The sequence below is a fragment of the Dicentrarchus labrax genome, unplaced genomic scaffold (genome assembly GCF_905237075.1).
Source record: "Dicentrarchus labrax unplaced genomic scaffold, dlabrax2021, whole genome shotgun sequence".
Taxonomy (NCBI): domain Eukaryota; kingdom Metazoa; phylum Chordata; class Actinopteri; family Moronidae; genus Dicentrarchus; species Dicentrarchus labrax.
This window is the reverse complement of record NW_026136704.1, coordinates 8,846,915-8,869,782: the sequence shown is the minus strand read 5'-3', so window position 1 is coordinate 8,869,782 and position 22,868 is coordinate 8,846,915. Positions and strand designations below refer to the sequence as shown.

At 40.0% G+C, this 22,868-nt stretch overlaps 1 protein-coding gene across 1 annotated transcript; it reads right to left on the bottom strand.

Moving 5' to 3' along the window:
* Positions 1 to 1,893: 1,893 nt before the first annotated feature.
* Positions 1,894 to 13,056, bottom strand: LOC127362027 (solute carrier family 25 member 36-A). Its single transcript, XM_051397285.1, has 7 exons — positions 12,592 to 13,056; positions 10,671 to 10,835; positions 7,524 to 7,601; positions 5,265 to 5,365; positions 3,548 to 3,614; positions 2,214 to 2,503; positions 1,894 to 2,122 (listed from the first exon to the last, which is right to left on the bottom strand). Exons 1-7 carry the CDS (start codon positions 12,630 to 12,632, stop codon positions 1,929 to 1,931), a joined length of 936 nt encoding a protein of 311 aa, XP_051253245.1. The 5' UTR covers positions 12,633 to 13,056; the 3' UTR covers positions 1,894 to 1,928.
* Between the last annotated feature and the right edge of the window lie 9,812 nt (positions 13,057 to 22,868).

The window sequence follows — 22,868 nt, the reverse complement described above, 5'->3', positions numbered from 1 at the left end:
AAAATGTACAGTTATCAACAGGCTAGGTTCTTGTGTCATGTGATTGCAGAAGGAAAGTTACTTCTAGGGTTGCTAGGATAAATGAGGTGACAGCAAAACACTGCTTTTGTCTTTTAAACATGACATGGGAAAAAAAAAAAAAGTACCTTTCCATTCCAAGACATGGACATCATAAAAGAGCACATAAAACACTGACAAACAAAAAAGCTGTTTCAGTTTTTAAACCGGTTGAAATGCAGTTATTTTGTTTTCATCATCAACAACAACAACAAGGGAAGGGAAACAACAAAATATTACCGTTTATTTTTGTGTTATTTTTTTGTTATACTGGTCTGTATTTAATTAATGTGCGCTTATGAAGAGCATATTCTTGGCCACTTCCTCCACACACTGGCTAAACTGTACAACAAGTTTCCAGAGTAAACTCAAGAGGATTGTCCTCGCCTGTAAAAACTAGCCCGGGTTCTCCGACTGAGGAAAAAACAAATGGAGGTGAGGATCCTAGAGAAAGACATTGAAAAGTGCTATAAGAACAACACCGTTATTTGTTAAACAGGTAACAACTAACAGGCAAAATCCCCTCTCCCCTAAAGAAAACGCACTACATGTCTACATGTCGCCGTTACTGGGCAGACAAATGCAACACAATCACGTTATGTAGGTATTTTAATATCTATCAGTATTATAATTTGTTAAAATTTGTTAATATTTTGTAATCACAACATGGATCAGTGTTACTTCCTTGCCTTTAGTGAAGTTATTCCTCCTGTTTATTTACATTCCAGTAGTTAGAATGGTGGATTATATTCTGCTTTAGTTTGGGGACTTTTTACCCTTCATCTGACCTTAGCGACTGATCTTCTTCCACACGTGGTTAACACAAACACGCACAGGTTCATGTGGTCGATGTCATTACATACACACTTAGCGAGCAGATATTATGTAGGTATTTAGTGTAAAGAGCTGGAAAATGCATGTAAATTCCTGAATTATGAGGACATCGCGACCAGTACTAGGGATGCTGAAAACCTTTAGGTGAGAGTGTCTATGTGGGTTACAATATGTAAAAGGTTCACTAAGGCCGCCTTGAATCACAGTACCAGTGTATGGACTCTACGTTTCTACGCCCTGTTCTTACAGGTCAACCAGAGCACCGCCTCCTCCCGCAGCCATTGTGCATATTAAATCTACATCACGTTTTCACACAAGGCACATCTCCCGTTCACCTCCCTCCCCCATCTTCCTCTGTTTATCCTGCCTCAACCAGCCCTCGAGCACTGATCTCCTCTCGTCAGATGCTTCGGCTCCCTACTGACTCTGCCGTCTCTGTATTCTGGTCCTCTAGTGGCACTCTGAGGGATGCAGGGAATACTGCATGATACTAATAATCAAATATTTAAAAGACTTATCATCAGCGTGACAACAAAGCCTACAGCTGGAGGGAGGTCTTCTATCCACTAGGTAGTAAGGGTTGGATTTACTGTACTTCTCTTTTTTTATTAGTATTGTTAGAGGCAGAATATACTGTAACTCAGGTTCTCTCTTCGGCACTCAGAATCTGAGCTTCCAGAGGCGACATGGAAAACTGAAGGGAGAAAAAGGATGGAATCAAAATGAAAATAGGGCAACCATTGCTTTGCCACTGCTAAACCCAGATCCCTAAACCGACATGAGGTCTTCCTCCTCCCTGTGCCAGACCCTTTGGTTAAAAAACAAAACTGCCAACTTATTTTTAACAACCACTCGCGTCACTGAGACAAAGGTCATCGTGCTGTCTCCGTCCTCTTCTGGCGAGCAGGTTGTTGTGCTAGCTGGTGTGCAGTTGCTCTCATTTTTTTTTCTCCGTCTCTGAACAGGGGCAGGGTTACACATACTGTCTAAGTGGGGGTGGGGTGGGGTGGGGTGGGGCGGGGGGGGGCGGGGGGACTTTAACCGTTCAGGAGGTAGACCACCAGCTCATAGGTGCACATCATGATGGCGGTGTTCGGGATCTGTCGTACCAGGTGGGTGGTGAGGCCACGGTACAGGGCGCGGTACCCCTCCTCTTTGGGCACTGTTTTTAGAGTCTGGAAGAAGGAGTTGTATTTGGTGCCCTCCTCGCGTAGCCTGGTGCGGATCACTTCTGCAAAGTCAAGAAGAAAGGGAAGGGTTGAAGGAGAAGAACCGATAACTCAGCCGATGTCAGCTAACCGCTAATCATATAAAACTCTTACCATGAGGATAAGCGATGGATGTGGCACAGGTCTTGGAGGTGGCAGCAGCAAGCATCATCCCCACAAAGTCTGAAGCGTCTTTAGACGTCTCCTCTTCCTCGTCCATGTTCTGCGGCGCCTTGGCCTCCAGGAGGCGGCGTTTGATGTTTTCATAGATCACAAAGTGGATCACAGTCTCTGAGATACCGGCGTAGGATGCTGACATTCCCCTGTAGAAACCTCGCAGGCCATCTGTCTGATACACCCGCCGTACGCACTCAAACGCACTCATCCTTCGCTCACCTCGATTCCTGTGACAAGACAAGAATGGTCACAAGTTAAAGGACTAACTGTTCTGAAAATGACCACGTTTATTCAAACAACACCTATATGAAATTACAGCTGGATCGTTACATTACTGTTTGTGTTTAAAACACAACGTGTGCATAAGAGGAGAGGAAAAACAAGAAACACATAACTGGAGCACACCTTACAAAAGTGATAATCGACAATCAGTTCATTGATCAGATGACCTTAGTTATGTGCAGTCACTTCATGTAAATGACAAATACCAATGTCAGTATTATCAGTGTTTGGTAATGTTGTCCTTTGGGGCTTACTGTACTCTGCTGTAAAGTCCCAAACACAGGAAAAACAGGAACCTGTCAACTGTAAAGCCGTCATGTAAATGGTAAATGGACTGTACTTATATAGCGCCTTCCTAGTCTTCCCACTCAAAGATTTACACTACATGTCACATTCACCTATTCACACACATTCATACACTGATGGCAGTGGCAGCCACGCAAAGTGCCAACTGCTTATCAGAAATAGAAATTAGAGGCATTTTTCTAACTTTCATACACCGTTGCACGGCATCAGGAGCAATTTGGGGTTCAGTATCTTGCTCAAAGACACTTCAACATGCAGCAGAAAGGGGCCGGGGATTGAACTGCAGACCCTCTGAGTAGTGGACAACCTGGTCTAGCTCCTGAACCACAGCCGCACAAATCATGTGAAGATTTTTTTGTGGTTATAGCATCTTCCACATAATTCTATATTATATTAATGGGTGCGACTGAGAAGTTAATGCTTGCAGAAGATGAAACACAGCCTGGGGCACAAGGGGGGCACAGGGAGTTGGATAAGTGTGGAGGTGCAAAGATCCACAACAGATCTTTTTGTACAGCTGGTTTTCTAATATGAAGGAGAATCCCTTTAGTTGTCCCTTTAAGGGCACACAGTGACATGACGTGTGAATCCCTTTGTGGTCATGTGGATTTGCATGAATGAAAAATGTCAACGGGCACATAATAGTGCATCAGCTCACACCCTGGTGACACTGTCGTATTTACCTAGCATCCAGCTGTAGACGGGTCTTTATGAGCCATATTGGATTGGTTGCTGTGATGGCTGTAAAACCTGAGGAAGAAAAAAAAAAAAACAGGATTACATTTTGTTCAAAATCTAAAAATACTACTAATCAAGCTGCCAGCGGTACAATCAAGTGTCCAGAAACTAACACATTAAGTAAGATGTAAATGTTCTTTAAGCTGCATTCATTTTGGTAGTTATAACAATGTAAAAATGTTCTTTTTATAAAATGAAATGTAAAGTCACAAAGGCAGCTTAGAGAGAGAAAGCTAGCCTCTCTATACACTATACTATGTGTGCTAGTAGGGAAGCAACTGAGTGCTATAAAAATTAAATGTCGTGCAAACAGCTGTAAACAATCTAAATAAAAAAACCTTCTTCTTATGCAATGGCCTAGATGGTAATGGTGTAGAGGACAGGCAGGCAGAGAAAGAAAGAGAGTAACCAGATATAAAAAGAAGCACAGATCTGTGGTGAGTACTCACGCAGACCCAAGTAACTCCTCACAGATGCAGCTAGAGACCCCTGGTGGTGTGGGGGTCTCATGCCCTTTGCGAGAGGAGAGCTACGGTAGAGTTAAAGCCTAAAACAGACACAGGCTTGTGTGTAGCAAAATGACCGGCATGCAACCATTTTACTTCCCATTGTCCCACTAACCCACATGATTTAACCCACCAAATCCCAACCTCACGTGAAATGATCATCCCCCACCAAGACAGCAGACGGGACAGAATACAGCTCAGGTCTTGTTAGTGCAAAAGAAAATCCCTTAATATATAAATATAAACAATAGTTAACTGCTATGTAGCCTGCTAAAACTATTAAACAATTAAACACACACAAATGACACCAAGTTCTGAGGCTTGGTTTGGACATGTATGCAAATTACAGCTTGACCAATCCTGCATTTGCGAGGTGGATAAGTGGTAGAAAGTAAGTACATCCATTGTTAGCCATGGCAGACGCCAACCCTAACCTCTGTTGTAGGTATCATGTATCGAGACTAATCGCTGCACTGTCGTCACCTGTCACACTGCAGAATATGTGGGGAGATATGTGCTGACAAACGCTGACCTTGACTAGGGATTGTTGAAAGGTCTTAGTCACGGTGTACTAAAAGCAGCGCTACATTGAACCTGTCAGATTCACCCATATATACACACACACACTCTGCCTGACTGACCCACATTTTAAGGGCTAGGCATTTCAAGCTGGTTCAGAGTGACATGATGCTCTCATGTCAAGATAACCTACCCTTGACATACAAAGTGTCAGACAATATTATTGAATCTAGTATTTAAAGCTGGCCTTTTAACATGTCTGTTTTTTCATTGAGCTGTTTTAAGACTGCTGACCAGTATATTTGGGCGAAAGGTGAGGGGAAACTGGATAAGCTTGTTTTTTGAATACACAGGGTCCTCATGATGAGGGTGGTGCACTTAGTTTGTGAAATAATTTACGATTTCACAACACAAACTGGTTCTACCACTGCTTACTTTCTACAAAAAGCAAAAGTTTAACCTAAAGTACATAGATTACACGAGCCTGATCCTATATGTAACGCCACTGTTTATCTAAGCTTGCCGGCACTGAATCAGACCTCCATTTCTGACAAGTGTGATGGAAATGTTCGCTAGGTTCCGACGTGTTAAAAAGCCTTGCATGGTCGTGAACCTGTTACCTTACATATATAGTTACCTGCCATTCCAGCCGACACCATGTGTACCTGTGTGGAGTCGGGTTCCAACACACCGTTCAGTTTCTCTTTGGCAGTGGAGTAAGCAGCAAAGTAGATTGCTCTGTTGGGAGTGAAAAGACAAAAAGGGTCGGTATATGTTACACCAGTACAAGGCATAACATGTTATATATGCAGTGTTTTAGTGTAAAGATAATTTGTCTCAGCCAATTATGTGCCTCCGGTGGAGATGTCGCTTATTAATTACACTACATTAACAAGTAAAACTGTCCCCATGTCAGGTTCAGCTTAATGAGCTTTAAAAATGTATTAAGTGTACAGCCGAGAGCAGAACCAACAGTTTCAGCAAATCAGCCTAGTTAGACAAAGAGACTATTCTGTACAAAAAGCACACAACTTCATTTGTTTTCACTAATTAAAAAGGTCATAATGATCATGTTCCTTCTTGTGGCTAAATACAAGTGTGTTTTTCCTCTGGTTAATTTGTACACTCTGTTAATGATACTTGAAGCTCATCAGTCACATTATAAGACAGTGTCTGTGTGTACGTTCATCTTTCAATCTGCGTCACAGCTCAGGAAGCCTTGTTGCCTTCACCTCCACGTCCCACTGCATTAGCATTCATTCATGTAAGATGCTAACAAAACACTCTACATATGCTTAGCACTGGCACCTGCTTGCTGTGGCATTAGCCGCCGCCCAACGCCATTAGCCCCCACTTTGTGCCTATCACTACCACTGAGGGGTAATTAATGATCATGACTGTAATTACCTAACTGCAGCCAGTAACAGTATTTCCAAGACACAGAACAAATACTGTTTCCAAAAAGCTGCTGCTGTTGCTGTGTTTCAGAGCAGAAACTGCTGAGAAAGCCAGGAAGATGAATGAGACCCAAATGACCATCCATCCCTAATGCTTCTTTGTCACCAAGTAACCTCAAGGAGCCCTGTGGTGATTAAATAATACCAGGGTTTCTCACAGCCACGTCTACCTGAAAAACAAGGCCATGTGTCCACAACTCACCCAGAAACAGTACTGAGCCACTAACACACATCAGATGTGACTGAAACAGCAACCATTGTGCAACAGTTGATATTAAAGCAATGTTAGAAAAGTATAAGATAGGGCAACCTAGGCCTTTGTTTAGTTACGTCCCTAATGTAAAGAACCCAATCTTAAGCACAGGAGTAATTGATCAAATTAAAAATGCCAGCCAGAGAGCTTGCACGATCCCAGTACCCTGGAAAGGAGTAAACTAAATGGAAAACAGCTATCGTTAATGTTATTGATTACAGGGTTCTTTTCCTGCTATGACATATAAATATGTCACAGCAGCTACCAGGTGATTTGTTTTGTTGTAGCAACACAACCTTTCTCTATCTCCCCCCCCAAGTGTGGAATGAGGACCGCAGCCTAACAGGGCTGCTACCATGGCTGCAGACTTCTAGTCTTATTTTCTATTATTCAATGAGTCATTTGGTCCATAAAGTGTCAGAAAATGGTGAAAAATGTTGATGAGTGCTTCCTAAAGGTCAAGTGACGTCCTCAAATGTCTACAACCCAAAGATACTCAGTTATAGAAGACTAAAGAAACCAGAAAATATTCACATTTTGATAGAAGCTGAAATCAAAGAATTAGGACATTTTGTCCTTAAGAAATGACTTAAAACAATTAATTGGTTATTAAAATAGTTGGCGATCAATTTATAGGTTGATAACTAATTCATGATGACTAATTGTGGCAACTCTAGTCATTACTGAAAAATAATGACATCAAATAGCATCAAAATAATATTCAGAAATGTAGTTCTTAATTGACTTATTGGTTATAATGTGAAAAATAAGGTAAAAAGAAAGTCCAACATGATGTCTTAAAGATGCTTGTCTTCAATTCATCCAAAACCCAAATATTTTCAGTTTATTTTAAAGAATTTTGCTTGAAAACGTAGCAAAAAATAATCGATTATTTGAAATAAATTCTGATTCATTTTCTTTTGTATCTGTCGTTCAAATTACCATTTTCAGTACTAAACAGAAGAAATCATTCTGTAATACTGTCTTCCTTGTGCAGAGGAATATTGACACTGGAGACACAATTTGTCAATTTCCATTTCCATCAAATATTCAGTTAGTCAAAGAGACTTTTTTCTATTAATTGACTGAGAATCTCTTTACTTTAAGATAGCATTAATAGCGTCATTGTCTTTCAAGTCAAACATAGCTAAGAATATGAAGATGACAGTTTTAAGTGACAGCTTACCTGGAAGGTGCCACACCCACCAAGTTTGGCCCCAAGCCCCTGAAGAGAGAACGAGGTCCTTCCTTCTCCAAAATCAACCTGAATACCAAACACACAGAAAAATGAACATTATGATTCTACGACCAAGAACACATGCAAGCTTTAGGGCATTACTTCTTACTGGTGAATACACTACTGTTCTACCAGTTTTATCCAATTTCTCTTGGTCTAAATTCCAATTATAATCCCAAAGATAACAGGCAACAATTCATCTTGGTGAAGGTGATGTCCGTCTATTAAACACTAGGGTCCAGAGCAGTATGCTTTGAAAAGTACTAACCCAATTGTCTTGCAGTTTGGTATGGATAAAGCTTCCCTGTGGACTTTTCCACCATATCTTTCACTCTGGAGCAATGTGGTCACCACTTTGTTCTCTAGGATGCGCATGGAGACGCACATGCTATGTGCATATACACAGGTGATATGATACTATTGACAGTATAATGGACAGAGCTTCCGGGTCTGTAACATGAAACCAACGCAGAAGTCTCTTAAACCTGCATTCTATGTAATGGCCAGCAGGGGGAGCTGCATTGGCCGCAATAAAAAATTATACCATGCACTCTTATGGAGAAATTACCTGCTCACTTGATTTATTAGCTAGTTTCAAGTCTTCTTCCATGCAGCATGATGTTCAGTAAATTATGGTCCAATTTAGAGTAAAGGCATGGCTACCTTATGACTGACAGGTCATTCTATCCAGCGCAGTGTACGAAACTCAGATCAAACTGTCAAACTAGGCAGTGCTGATCAAATATGAACCATGATTCTTTTACTGTGTTGACTATTTCTCAACTAAAATCATTTCAGAAACATATTTTAGTGTACTGCTGTAGCTGTAATGCGAGATTATGTGGGACCAGGCGAGCCTCCATTGTTTCCTGCAACAGTAATGCCAAACTACAGGCTTCAATACTACCTTTTGGGGACCCTGATGTTTCCACTTGCACCACCATCAAGCCAAAGTTTGACCATTTGTGCAAGTAATATTAAAATGTAATGGGGAAGTTGCCATGATATCTAATGGACACATTCATTCTGCCAACAGAAAAATAAATCTTACTCTTTCCTGTCCACCCACTTTCAAGAGGAACTTTAGCCTACATTCAGAGCCTTAAAACTAGCAGGGATCTAAGAATAGAAAAATTGTAAGTAGTCAGATATTCCTTCCAACACATTTGTATTGTGGGGTGTATTGAGCACAACAAGATCTAGGGACACAGGTTTACTTTAGATTTGAATATTAAGACAACATTAGATAAAATAATGAGTTGTAACTTTGAATAAATACGACATAGGCAAGCCTTGCATAATGATGAACAAACATCTAACATATATAATAAGCCAGTTTCGAAGGAATATGTTAAAGTTGTTCAGTTTAGCAATTGAAGCATGTCAAAAAAAACAGGGATTATACTGCCAGCCTACGGAGCAAAGCTTCTACTGCTACAGTGACTGGCACTTCATTTAAATGTGGATTGGTTCAGTGAATTTGAGAAGTGGCATGGTGCCATCACACACAGTTTTTCCAGAGGCTCCGAGCAGCCTGAACATGACCTCTTTAGGAGAGACCAGGCCGTTCTCTTCCTTATGGAGCGGATCTAATTTCCTTCAATATCAAAATTGACAATCGACCCAAATCAAAGAGATACTTCACTAAGTGGAGAAAAAAATAGGAAAAGGCCTGTCATAGCAGATATACGAGCAGTCTTGAGGAATCAAAAATGTGGGAATACCTCCCAAGATAAACGAGTAATAGTTGGATTTGTAATCAGATTTCCTGCTTGGCTAAAATGACTGATGTTTGCTCTGTGTATAGTTTTCCCAAAGGGTGAGGAGTTGGGTTTCAGGGAGCGGTTGGCCTTGCCAGGGGGACACCAGCCAGGCCAAACAACAAAGCAACAACATGGTGCCTGCTGAGGAAGGCAAATGTGGAGGGGAGGAACAGTTAGCCACATACATGAACACCTCCAATCATCCTGGTTAAAACCTCAAACAACCACCAGAAGTTATCAGGTTTTACTGAGAAGAATGTTGAGGCAACCATTAGAATACAGCTCAGCTTTCCAAGCGTGTAAAAAAACACAAAAGGCTGCGTCTAGAGCCAGTGTTTGGTTTGTCCACTCTGGGCTACCGTAGAAACATGGCGTTTCAACATGGCGGACTCAGAGAAGAGGACAAGCTCCCTCTGTAGATAAAAACGTCTTAAATGTTGCACACTGGACCTCTGACAATCTGGGCTATGTTTGTCAGAAAGATGGGCTGAGCTCCTCCACCACACACACACACACACACACACACACACACACACACACACACACACACACACACACACACACACACACACACACACACACACACACACACACACACACACACACACAGAGTGGACAGTGGGGAAGCACTGCAGAAGGGCAGCTAATGAGAGAATGGACTTAGGTTAAGTAGAAGATATTACTCAAGTTAATGACAACTAGTCTTGTTACTGTAAGTGCAATAACACCTTTAGGTGTAAAAGCAAATAAGAGTAATCTATCACACCTGCTAAGCTAAGTGCAAACTGTTAGGAACAAGCTAAAATGTAAGCTGACTAACTGTTTTGCCTAATATGCCATGTAAAATTGAGCAAAACCTTGTAGACTTTCTGTTGTAGGATGTGAATGTGATGATACTGGGTTCATATTATCATTTTCTCTTTATGATTTTTTTATTTTATTTCTGAGGCAGTGTATAAACTGTGTAAATCAACACATTTTTTTCTGTCCTTTTGAATATATTTGTACCAAGATTTAACAGTGATTTGTGAAGTGTTTTAATGTAAGTAATATTATAAAAACAATTTGTTCCCAGCAAGATATCATTGAGTTTATGTAATTATTTTGGTGTTGTAAACATTGCCGTTACTGCTCTAGAAACTAAATTGTGTTATATTAAGATATAAATAAATAAATTTTAAACAATAAAAAAAAAGAGATAAGAGCATCAATAAAGTAACAGACTGATAAAGACTGTCAATGAGTGCAGAAGTATCAATAAAATCTCAACAACACTCATCTGTAGAGGTAAGATATAGCAGTCTGACAGTGATTAATGTTGTTGGGTACCCACTTGAGGAAGTGCAGGGGGCCTGGCGGGGACACGCGGGCCACACTGGCCCCGTTGACAGTACTGAGCTGAACCTCAGACACATAGAGGGTGATGGTGGATGACTGCAGGCGGGTCTTCACGACTTCCAGTGGACAAGTCAATATGGCTCCAACCGTGCCCCCACATCTGGCAGAAAGACAGAGATGGAGAAGGTGAAGGAAACAGAAGGTCCTTCGATGTCTGGATGTCCATAGGTGTGCACAGTCTTAATTTTTCTTGCATAAATAAATTAGTCAATCACGTGGTTGTGGGAATTTGAACGATCCCTGGCACGTAGACAAGAAACAGCACAATGTGGGAACAGAGAGCTAGTCAGGAATGCTTTGTGTTTCTTGGGGGAATAACAGCGAGCTTCTGTTCAGTGCCACACCACATTCCAAACTCACATATGTATATTTTAATAAAAGAATCAACCAAATAGGAAATATATATAATATAGGGAATATATAATATATACAAATATTTTTATACTTTGTTGTGTTGTTGAGATGTGATTCTCATTTTGCTGTCTTTTATTAAAAATCCACTCAATTGACACAGTGAATAATAATACAAATCATTGAAAGTTTTCACATCTACACAGATCTTAAGACAAGCATAACCTGACGCCTTCTACAAACAACTGGACCTAGGCATCAGTTTATGTCCAGCTCAGGTATGTCAGGAAAGTAATCTGTTCCAGTAACAAACATAATGACGACTGATAAGAGAGAACACAAAAACAATATCTACATAGGCTACATAAATAAACTGAACCTGTGTGGAGTGTATGGGCAGTGCAGGGCCAGACTAGAGGATATCAAAAGCAATAGCGACAGCAGTTATCTTTAGTTAGGGTTAATTTTCAATCAGCACCAAAGCAGAATGAGAGTATCCTGCCAACATAAATTTTGGCAGAGGTAAGCAGGTCGGTGTCAGGCAGCTACTGTGAAAACCAAAGAAAAAGCAAAACATTGGCATAGGGATAGCATGCATGGATGGTGATGGGATTGGTCCCACATAGATCAAATGTGACATTTTTTATGTTTAGGCTCATACAGCTAGAAAAATTATTATTTGTGATAATTCTTGACATTCTCCAGCAGGAGGGAGGACATAATGATTCAGATGTCTTCTAATTTTGCTTTGGGTCTGTCAAAACACGTACATGTTGCACATCTAATTTTTCTGATCTTGTGTGCACAGTCTAACATGAATCGTGGAGTCACAACCTGTTTACAGCTCTTTCAGACTGAGATTCATTCAGATCTGAGCACAATTCGGCAGGTTTTTTTTTTTTAAGCATCCAGTTTTGGCAGACCAGTATTACAGAAAAGACTAGACTGCACTCCACTGTGACACAGTTTAGATGTTGCATCAGTCACATCCGAGCACACACACGTTTTGTCTGTTGTCTCTAAACACTGTTTACTGAGTGACTTTAAGTGGCAGTCTGCCCACGTTTGTTTTGGTGCAGTAGCGTTATGGCCGATACACAGATGACACCGACAGTAGGATCAATATAAACTTAATAGACGACTGTACTCAGATGTAGCTAATACTAAGCTTTATTTTTGGTATAAATGTCCCAGCTGCTACGGAGACCCAGTGAATACAGAACACACTTCCACAAGCCAGCCATTTCATTCACACACACATTGAAATGTCATTGTAACTTGTGACATTGAGCGCTACTCCTACGGGTACACACGCATGGACACGATTGGTTAGCTGACATCTGACACACTGATGCTAACGCGGATCTTCATGTTAACATTACGCCACAAACCAAATCCCAATACCATTAACGCACCAATACAAACATCCCATTCTGTGTAGCCATACAAGCTAGCAACGACAGTTAGCCGTGAGCTAGCTCGTAGCGTTATGAGAATATACTCACCCTCCAGCAAACAGATGAACTAAGGTATCTCTTTGACTCATTGTGTATCATATTCGGGAACCTGTCCACGGGGCACCACACGGGGACAAGGGGAGCGGACGTGAAGAACCAGGGGGGAAACAACCCCAGACCTAGCGAGCAAACGACACTCAGCCCGTCTGTGTTGTGGTGGAGGTCAGTTGCGTGGAAAAAACGAGGGTATATGTAACAGCTAACTCAGCTAGCTCACGGTAGCTACCAGAGCTAACGTGTTTCCGGTGGTAAAGGTCGATGTCAGAGCGTCAGGTTTGCGTCTCCTTCTTTTGAAGCGGATAATGCTTCACCATAGTGTGAGTGTCTTTAATATTGGTGAATTATTCCAGTCTTATTTCCAGGCAGTAATAACAGCGGCTGTTGAGACGGCTCGGCCTCATTCACGTTGACGTGCCCTGCCTCTCTCTGAAAGCCCTGCGGGACAGGTCTCAATGTTTATCGTCGAATGGGAAGCCGCAAAACAGAGGCGGTGATTGGCTGAGGTGTCCCTTAAACCCACCCAGTCACTACTCTTTCACGTGATATCGCTTTTATTTTGAAAGGCGGAGAACATCACTCAGTTAGGAGTGAGGTCAACTGATATAACGCTGGGGTACAAGAAACACTTACTTCTACAGTACACAATTAGTCCAAATAATTCACACAGTACAGTAGCAACAAACTTTATAGTTGTAAAATATGTAAAGCTGCTCAATAGCCTAAGAATAAAGGAGGTGCCTTTAATTGGATAAGCTGATTTTTCTGCATATTGTGTAACAAGGTCATACATTCATGAATATCATGGATAAAAAAATGTATTATATTGCCCAGTGGTTTTCAAACTGGAGTCCTGGGACCAAACCCTTCAGTAGGGTTGTAGGAGGGGTCCCCGACAATAGGAGGAATAGAATATTTGAACTTTTATTAAAAAAATTGCAAGTTGTAACAACACAGGAAGGCACAGAGTTGGCAGTTTTTAACAATTTAAAGTTATAGTGATCCCAGTTTGACCATTGATTGACTATGAAGAATCCTCTCAAATTGGGGGTTCGTTCCTAATATTCATATGTTGTGGGGTCCATGAAATGAAAAAGTTTGGAAACTACGATATAGCCTACAGCAGTCCTTAAACCATGTTTCTGCAGTAGCCCAGAAGGGACAAACCAAGGGTGGGTCTAGAAAGGGGCGTTGGCTTATTTTGCATGTTTCGTGGCAACCATAGTTTCTCCTTCACGCTTGGAAGGAGAGGGTGAAACGACGGAGTTAGCTAGATGCCACTAAATCCTACACACTGGTCCTTTAAGCGTTTGCTGGCTTAAAGCTTCATTTTAAACCTGTATAAGAGGATGTATCATTACATATGTCCGTCTACATATTTAAACATATATATAGTATAAGCGATACCTAGTTTTGTTTTCCATAGCCTACTGGTCACCAGATCGTACTTAAAGCAACAAACTAGGTGAATAACAGAAGCTGAATATAACTTACCAGTCAGCATTCCTATTAGGCTGATTTTCATTGTGCCCTGAGCAAAGGTGTGCTATTAACCAGTTGCACATACTAGTTTGTGTAACCTCTCTGATGGAACTATGTTATGTAACACTACTGGACTTGGAAAGAATCATAAAGTTTTTAAAAGAAAGGACCGATTGTTGCAGCCTGTAAATAGCCCCTAAGCTTATGTATGACACACATGATATGATGAATTTAGACACTGGAAAAGAAAATGTTGCTACCCACAGACTGATTTGTTCTCAAGCCATTTTGGTATATATGACCTAAATATTTCATACAGTGGTTCTTTGTGCACTTACTATGGGCAACTGTGTGTGTGTGTGTGTGTGTGTGTGTGTGTGTGTGTGTGTGTGTGTGTGTGTGTGTAAGAGAAAAAAGAAAGAGGGAGGTGAACTGAGGCCTGAGACTCAAGTGTACACAGAAAATGAGGTTTTCCAATTTGGGCAGCGGAATAAAATCCATACGCCGCTTAATTTCATGATTACAGATGCAATTTAAGCAGGCCAGATCATGTGCCACAGTTTCTCATGTAATCACGTTACTGCCTGACTGTATGAAAGGCAAAAAAGGCACGAGAGTGTGTCTGCTGGGGTCATCGATCCAGATTTTTTTCTTATGTGTTCTGGAACAATCTGATTCTTTGTTCATATAAAAGCTGCAGTAGTACTATCACGGCATCTTCCTCATAGATCAACATTAATGCACATGACATGTCTGTTAAATCTTTTTATGAAACAGTCATAAAAAGCCAAACTGAGTAAGTAGGGACACCGAGAACAATGACTTTACACATTATCTACTTCTCCTTGAAACGTCTGTAGAGGGAAAAAAAAAAAAACATTTTCCTTTTGTAGTATATGGCTTTATTTTAATATAAAATAAAATAAAATCTAAACCCAATAACTACATCCAACGCTAAAATAAATTTGCATACAACAGCCTGTCCTTGATTCCAGTATGAGCTGGCTCCAAAATTATGAAATGTATTTGTGTTTTGCATATCGCGCTACAAATGACACATATATTTGTGATTTGAAGTGTAACAAGACTTAAGAGTCTGCAACCACGCTAACATGCTCAAAGTAACAATAACATCCTGGTGTTCAGCTTATTGGATTTACCCTGCTCAATGTTTGGCCTGTTAGCATGCTAACACTTGTTAAATCCCACTAAGTGCAGCTGAGGAAAACCTTTAGTTTTGCAGATATTTTATATTTCAAATCAAAGTGGTGGACAAAAAGTATTTCTGACCTGATGATGGCACTAGATTATTAAATTATTAAATTAAGGAATCACCAAAGTTATTACAATTCCTCAAAGGGGAGCATGAATGCATATGCCAAATGTTATGCCAATGCATCCAGTGGTTGGAGACATTCACCCAGAAGCACAAATATCAACCTTGAGGTGAAAAGGATTTCCAAAGTTGTTAGGGTTCAACCTCTGGGGACCATGAATGTCTCTATAAAATGTCACAGCAATCCATCCAGTAGTCATCAAGACATCTCACTAACAGCCAAAAGGGTCAACCTGTTGGACCTAAAGGAAAAATCAGGATCATAAAAGTTGACATCCTTGGAGTTTCTAAAGAACTTCTTGTTCTTGTTGAGTGATAATCAGCGTGCTGTTCCCTGGATAGCGTGCGTTCCCAAACCATCCACTGTACAATCACTGCTCTAATGATTCTAATCCGCAGTAAGGTAGTTAGACTGTGATTCTCTGTGTGTGGGTGCTTATTACTGCCTTTATGTAACCAGGCCTGCTCTCACAGCCAGGTTCTTTACTGCAAGATCTTTGAAAAGTGGTCTAAAGCACTTAAGAAAAGGGTAAAGGTTTGTTGGCAGTGCATAATAATAATGCTTATTGGATTTGTTGTGACACTACCACAATCTCTTACCTGGTAGGGAGGTCAGAGTCCCAAAAATCTATTGATGCACCAAATACTTGTGACTCTGAGTGACTGTAAGCCCATGAAACTGTGCAGTGCAGAATTTGCAATACTGGGAATGCTGAGCAGAATGGGAACATGAACTCTGGAAACATGAGCTGTGGGTGCCTGTTTGTGAAGGAGCTGCAATTTTGGTCTTGCTTGCTTGCTTGGTGTTTGTTTTAGCCGTCGAGGCAGAGGCCAACATCTTGGTGTCTTCCGTACAGGTCTGTCTGGAAATAGTCAAATAAAATGTTAGTCTGAACTTTGAGAGCAAACATTCTCCCCGGTGCTTTTGGTTGGCCTCTGAGCACAAACAGCGTGACGGCCAAAATTTAGCAGCCAAAGCATGTTTGGGAGGATGTGGACATATTGTACTTATCAGGAAGGGGCTTGTCTGTTGTTTTTGAATTGATTTGTTGGATTTATCACCCAAACACACTCTTTCTCCATTAAGTAAACTCTTTCTTGGTCTGGCATGACCAGTGTATGTTGTTTGCTAATGTTAACAACCTTTAGTTAACTTTATCATTTATAATTTTATAAATAACTTTATAATGGACAATACTGATTCACATCACTGACTGTATGACCCTTCTCTACTTGTACTACTGTTATAGTAGGTTTTTGGCATTCAATATTATCCTATAATTGTCACTTGGAGCCACAGTGGTCTCTTTTTTGTATTCTTTAAGTTTTTTTGGTCAAAAGGTGGCCCCTGCCAACCCAAGGCAAATTTAGTCAAATTCATAACTATACAAAGTTGTTGGAAATGTCATCATTAATTTGAATTAAGAACTTATTATTGATATGCCAATACAGTATTATCTGTATATCTGATATCTGTAAAATTCTATGTGTATTCTAAGCTCCCAGAATAAAAACCACTTCAGTCAGCCACTTGTCATGAATATGTTGTAAACACAGCTGGCAAGGCGTGTGTCCCTTTGAGTCAAACACGGAGCTTCCTGTCCCTTCTATATTAGGGGGAGACAGTGAATTTGTAGCTGTGTGTCGACCATATTAGGGTGCTCCCTTATAAAGGAAATTGATTTGGGGAATCCCTCGCCGTGAAGTAATCCCTGGCCAGTTGTATGTGTCACAGCCACCATATTAGGAGACTAGTTTATATACCTTCTATAACAACCTCTTATAGATGTACAATATTAAACGTATATATGTTTTGTAAATTCACATCATCATTAAGAGGACTGAGAGAAAGAATGTGGTTACTTTAAATAGATAACATGTATTTATTCTTATATTTCACTTCTCCTTATTGACACTATGTGGCCTGGATGGATAGAAATGCAGAGAAAAGAAAAACAAACTTTCTACACTATCACTCTCAAGAGAATTTTCTGGAACATGTGATAAGTCAACACAGCATCAATGATCTACCGTTGTTTGACCATCTGGGCAGCTGAACCAGTACTTTGTGGATAAAAACAATTTCCCTTCATACTACGCTCTTACCATGCATTGGTTGAGGATTTACGCAGGTTTAAGTGTGCATGTAAAAGTAATCATACAGCATTCTATAGCCATGAGCACTTGTTGTTTTGTTGTGAGGAGAAAATATCTATGCTTCTTTTTGTACATAAGTGAAATCTATCAGGACAACACCAGTTAAACTTTAACCATTTTCAGGGCACTGGGTTTATGTGTGTAACACGTGACGGCGGAGCTGTCAGTCATTAAAGAGATACCCGTGTTTTGCTCACATGTGCCCTGGCACCCGTATCCTACCCACCAGGAATGGGAGTAGATTTCGGGGAGGACGCAGGATAAAATCACCATCAATATTTGGAGTAAATGCTTTTGCACATGAAGTGGGTGGTGGCAGAATGCAACCTCAAAAGCAATGGTTGCAACCTCCCTCATGTTTTCAATGGTCATCTGAAAATGTGAACTCCTTTACATAAATAAATTCTTTTCCACCATAAATGAATGCAGACGAGGCACAAATTGATGCAAGACAAGAAAAACACAATGATTCAAATATTCTCATTTGTCCCTACTTGGATTACAGGACCATTTAGTGGCATGTTTTGGTGAAGTTGCAAATGACAACTAACAGAAGACCGTCTGTATCTGACAACTTGGGAATGAGAACGGGCTGTGAAGAGTGCAGGAGACACTACGGTGGTGAAAAACACGAAAGGCCCTATTTACAGCCAGTGTTTGGTTTGTCTGCTCTGGGCTACTGTAGAAACAGTTTTACTATGTTCACCATCTTAATATAGTGTGTTAGCATGCTAACATTTGCAATTAGCACTAAACACAAAGTACAGCAGAGGATGATGGGAATGTCATCAGTTTTGCAGGTATTTGGGCCCAAAGCAGTATTGGACAAAGTCAAATTTGGAGTATTCTGAGGTAATATGGTCGATGGTAAGATACAGAGAATTGGTATAAAGCTGTTTTACTCATCCATTTAATGTTCTGCTCATGCTGTAATTTTACTTTGCGGAAGTGAAAATAAACATCCAAGGACTTTCTTCTGTTGCACTTACAAAAAGGACAGTGAACAATAGGATAACAAGGAATATTTGTTATATAATCACCTCCACTCGTATGCTGAGAGATGCAACTCATGAAAAAGAATGAAAGCAGCTAGCAGGCATGCACTCACCGCCGGCTGTTAGAATTGATACAAATCAGTATCGCATGACGTTCATACACGTCTCGCTGCCAAGCATGATTTGGATTCTTAAGAAATCATACCAACACAGCATCAGCACTGGACTGCATTTACATCTTATTATATGAAGGGCACCCTTTGGGAGGTAACAACGACATATTACACACTCTTATATTTATATATCATCTTTAATCTTTCACATGGCAACACAAGTACACACACACACACACACACACACACACACACACAGACATGCCATTCCCAATCACCCACACCATCCCTGTCATCCCTGTCCCATGACTTCTATTGGTGCAGAGTAGAGTGGGAAGGAAAAAGGTCAAGTTAAGTGGTTGCACGTTCAGCAGCTCGCCTCATATGACTGCCATACCTTCAGATATTACTGGAGCAGAGGAGCGAGGAAGCTGGAGACAATGATCCACTGAAGGCCTGGGAGCTTCCTCTGGGATGCCTGATTCAATCATCAGTAATCACAGACTTAGCTAAGTTTGTTCCGGGGACCCTTCTGGAGACGCAAAAGACCCATAGCAAATGCCACACCGGGGCCAACCAGGGGCATCATAAGTTCTTCAAAGGAAGATTAATGCCCCAAGCAGTCCGTACAATTCGTGAGAAAGTGTGTGACTTGTCATGAAGCACAAAAGAGTGTAAGCAATCATACTGAGCTGCAACCTGGTGTTTCTGAATGTGTTGTAGTCAAATAACTAAAAAACTTGACATGACGATGACATTATTAAGAAATAGTTCAGCATTCTAAGAAATACCCCACTTGACATTGATTCCACTCTTGTGTCTGTGAAGCAGCCTTTATGCTAAGCTAAGCTAACCGGCTGCTGGCCTCTAGCCTTATATTTAAAAAAAAAAAAAAAAAAGTCAAACAGTTCCCTTAAAGTGTCTATAATCAATATTTTTTGTAATAATAATGTATCAAATGGATGTGACACTGGACCTGCAGCTCTCCTCGGCTTCACAGAGCTTCATAGTGAGTTTCAGCTCATTGTTTAGCTGTCTGCTTACAACTGTATTGTTTTGGGTCACTCTCACAGCTCTCAGCATTGTTTTGAGAGTGAATATTGGACTCATATTCATCAGGTGGACCCAAACACGACTCTAAATGAATGATAACAATAACAATTTTGTGTTCACTTCTTGTTGTTATTGCAAGTTTAATATGAGGGTACCTCAATGACAGAATATAAAGTAGAAAATAGAAGCAAACAAATGAAACTACTCTGCTGAGTTTGTCTGCAGGATCCATCAGTCAGTATATGGGCTGGCTGCCCAACATTCTACCTGTTGTTTTGCATAAATAACATTCTGGCAGCAAATTGTGAAAATGAGAAGCTTTTTGTAGACCAGGAGCTGATTTTTTAGTAAATCAATAAAACTACATAATGGCTGAATTAAGTTGCTTTTTGGAGTCGCCTTTCAAATTATGTGAGAAGATGAGAAAATTAGGTTTTGAGTGAGAAAATGTGGTCAGAATTTAACTATACAATAGTTTTATTTATATTTTTCTTCCACTTTTCACGTTGAAAATAAATGTAAAAGTCATGCATACACATAATATCCTGCCGGTGATGTAAAAATTCATCACTGTAGGAAACTGAAGACTGGTTTGTACGTCTTAGACAATGGTCGAAAAATGCTGAAATGAAGAATGGATTTTGGCGTGCATTAGCTGTGATTCAACCAGGTGAGTTGACTAAGAATGCATTGTGACACACTGTGTTGTCCTGCTGATAACCGAGCACCATTATAAGCTTGTTTTTCTCTCCGTCTTCGAGTCACGTCTCAGTGCCTTGCTCTGACGGAGACTGAATGTGAGTAAACTCAGTGCCTCTTTGCAGAATTTGCTAACCACATGAGCAGACAGCGGCGTGCTGCAGGCAGGATGACACTGATTAGTAGCAACCAGACGGCAGCGCTACAGGACTGTCAGCTGTAGTCTGGGGAGGACCAGGCCGTTAACTTTGTACCACTCATCTCATTTTCAAAATCCTAACTTTAAAGCTGCACTTTTGCATATCCAAAAAGACTGCAAGAGGTAATTCTAAATAAACTAAACTTTCATAACAACAGTAAAATCTAGGTAAAGATACATTTGACTGAATTTAAATAATTCCCACAATCCTCCTGAAACACAATTTGAAGCTCCCTATAGGATTTAACATTTCCTGACTTTAGCGCCCCACAGTGGTAGTATCAAAAAGGACACTGTGGGACAAAGCAATGTACGCCACTACCGGGCAATGAAGGGCTGAAAGCAACAAATACAACCTACACCGATTTTTGTGATTGTCTCAAACCCTTATGCCATCTGAATAACCACATAAACAACATGAAGGGGCTTTAAAGCAATATTCCAACGAGAATCTGTCTCGTAAGTATCAAACATTCACCCCCTGAATCTCAAAATGTGGCTGTAAAAGTTTTGAAATAATAAAGAATGAAGTCTGTGATCTGCTTGAATCTATGCCATTTATAATGCATGGCTGAAACAACATACACAAACAATAGAAATTCTCAACCGCTCCTGGGGCATAATCCACTTTTCTGCTTTCAGTGTCTGTGTGCAGCTTGCTCCAGACAGTCTTATTTTTACCATAAAAAGAGTAAGAATACACACGACCTGGAAAAAATTCCGCTTGTGCTCATAGTTCTGTAGTTTCTTCTTTTTGTTTCAGAATAAGATGAAAAAAAACTTGGTGGTTAGAAGGTATAGTGTTACAACTATACAAAGAAAGAAGGCAATGCTAATAAAATAACACAAACGAATAACATAAACTCAGACTGTATCGTTCAATAGAAGTATTCTGATCATTTACTGGTAAAAGTACCAATACCAGTCTGTAAAAATACTCCATTACATTGATGTAAAGAATATGATTTATTTGACTGACATTTTAGATTTGTTGCAGTGAGATATTATTGGGTTTATATAGTGACTTTGGTGTTGTAAACGTTACTGTTGCTGCTATAGAAACAACAGTTAGTTGTATTTAATGTATAAATCCATTCTGATGCAGTCCAGGACATCTTTCTTTCTTTCTCTTTCTTTTCTTTCTTTCTCTAATGTCTGAGTATAATGTGAAAAAGTACAACCTGTGTTGGTTTTTAATGTAATAATAACAGATATAGAGATAATAGATGGTGTAAAAATGCATTTTTTTTTGTTTTAGTTTTTAGTCAAACTCCCCACCATAACCACAGTACATAAGCATTTTTGTATGTAGCCTCATACAGGCCATTTATGTTAGAAATGATGATATTTTGCATGATGTGAGTTGAATTCATATTTGTTTATATTTATTTTTTATTCATATCTATGGTGTAAGATCTTTTTGGTTGGGTCTTACATACTTATGTAGTATGTGTGTTGAGCCTGTACTTTAGCTATAGATTCATGTACATCTGTGGTCTATATACCCATAGTAAATGTCCCTTTTTACATGTAAAGTGGCAGGAGGGAAGCCCTTCAAATGTATTCACCCTAAGGCCCCATACTGTGTTAATCCGTTTCTGATTACAAGTACAAATTCTGCATTCAACACTGTAGTGAAAGTATGTAAATATCATCAGCAAAATGTATGTAAGTAAAAGCACATACAGCAGACTACATTACTCTGTATAGATTAAACCTGTATATGTTATGCCATTGAATTATTATTACTGATGCATTCTTACATCAAGTTTCAATTTAATTTAATGTTGTAGTTGGCAGATGTGGAGCTGTTTCTAGCTGCTTTATATACTGCTGGGTGGTTTAATGTACTGTATAACAATGTATCATATTTTATATGCTCATAAATAATTACAGCTGTCAAATAAATATTGTGGAGTAAAATGGGCAATATTTCACTCTGAAGTAGAAAGTGGCATACAATTAGAATTAGTACAGTACAAATAGCCCAGTACATGAGAAAACACTAATGTTGGGCAGCAGAAAGGTAGCTAAAATCCAGAATAATTTGATATCTAGAAAAAACTCACAGTTTTTGTTAACATGTTCAGTCATGCAAAACTAAGATCAGTACTTGAAGTGGTTTGGATCTCCTTTGTCAGCAAATACAAAACCAGTATTTTAGATCCATGGTCAAGAGAAAGAGACTCAGTTACATTTAACCTGTTTGTAAAGCAATTTACTTTTGTGTTATT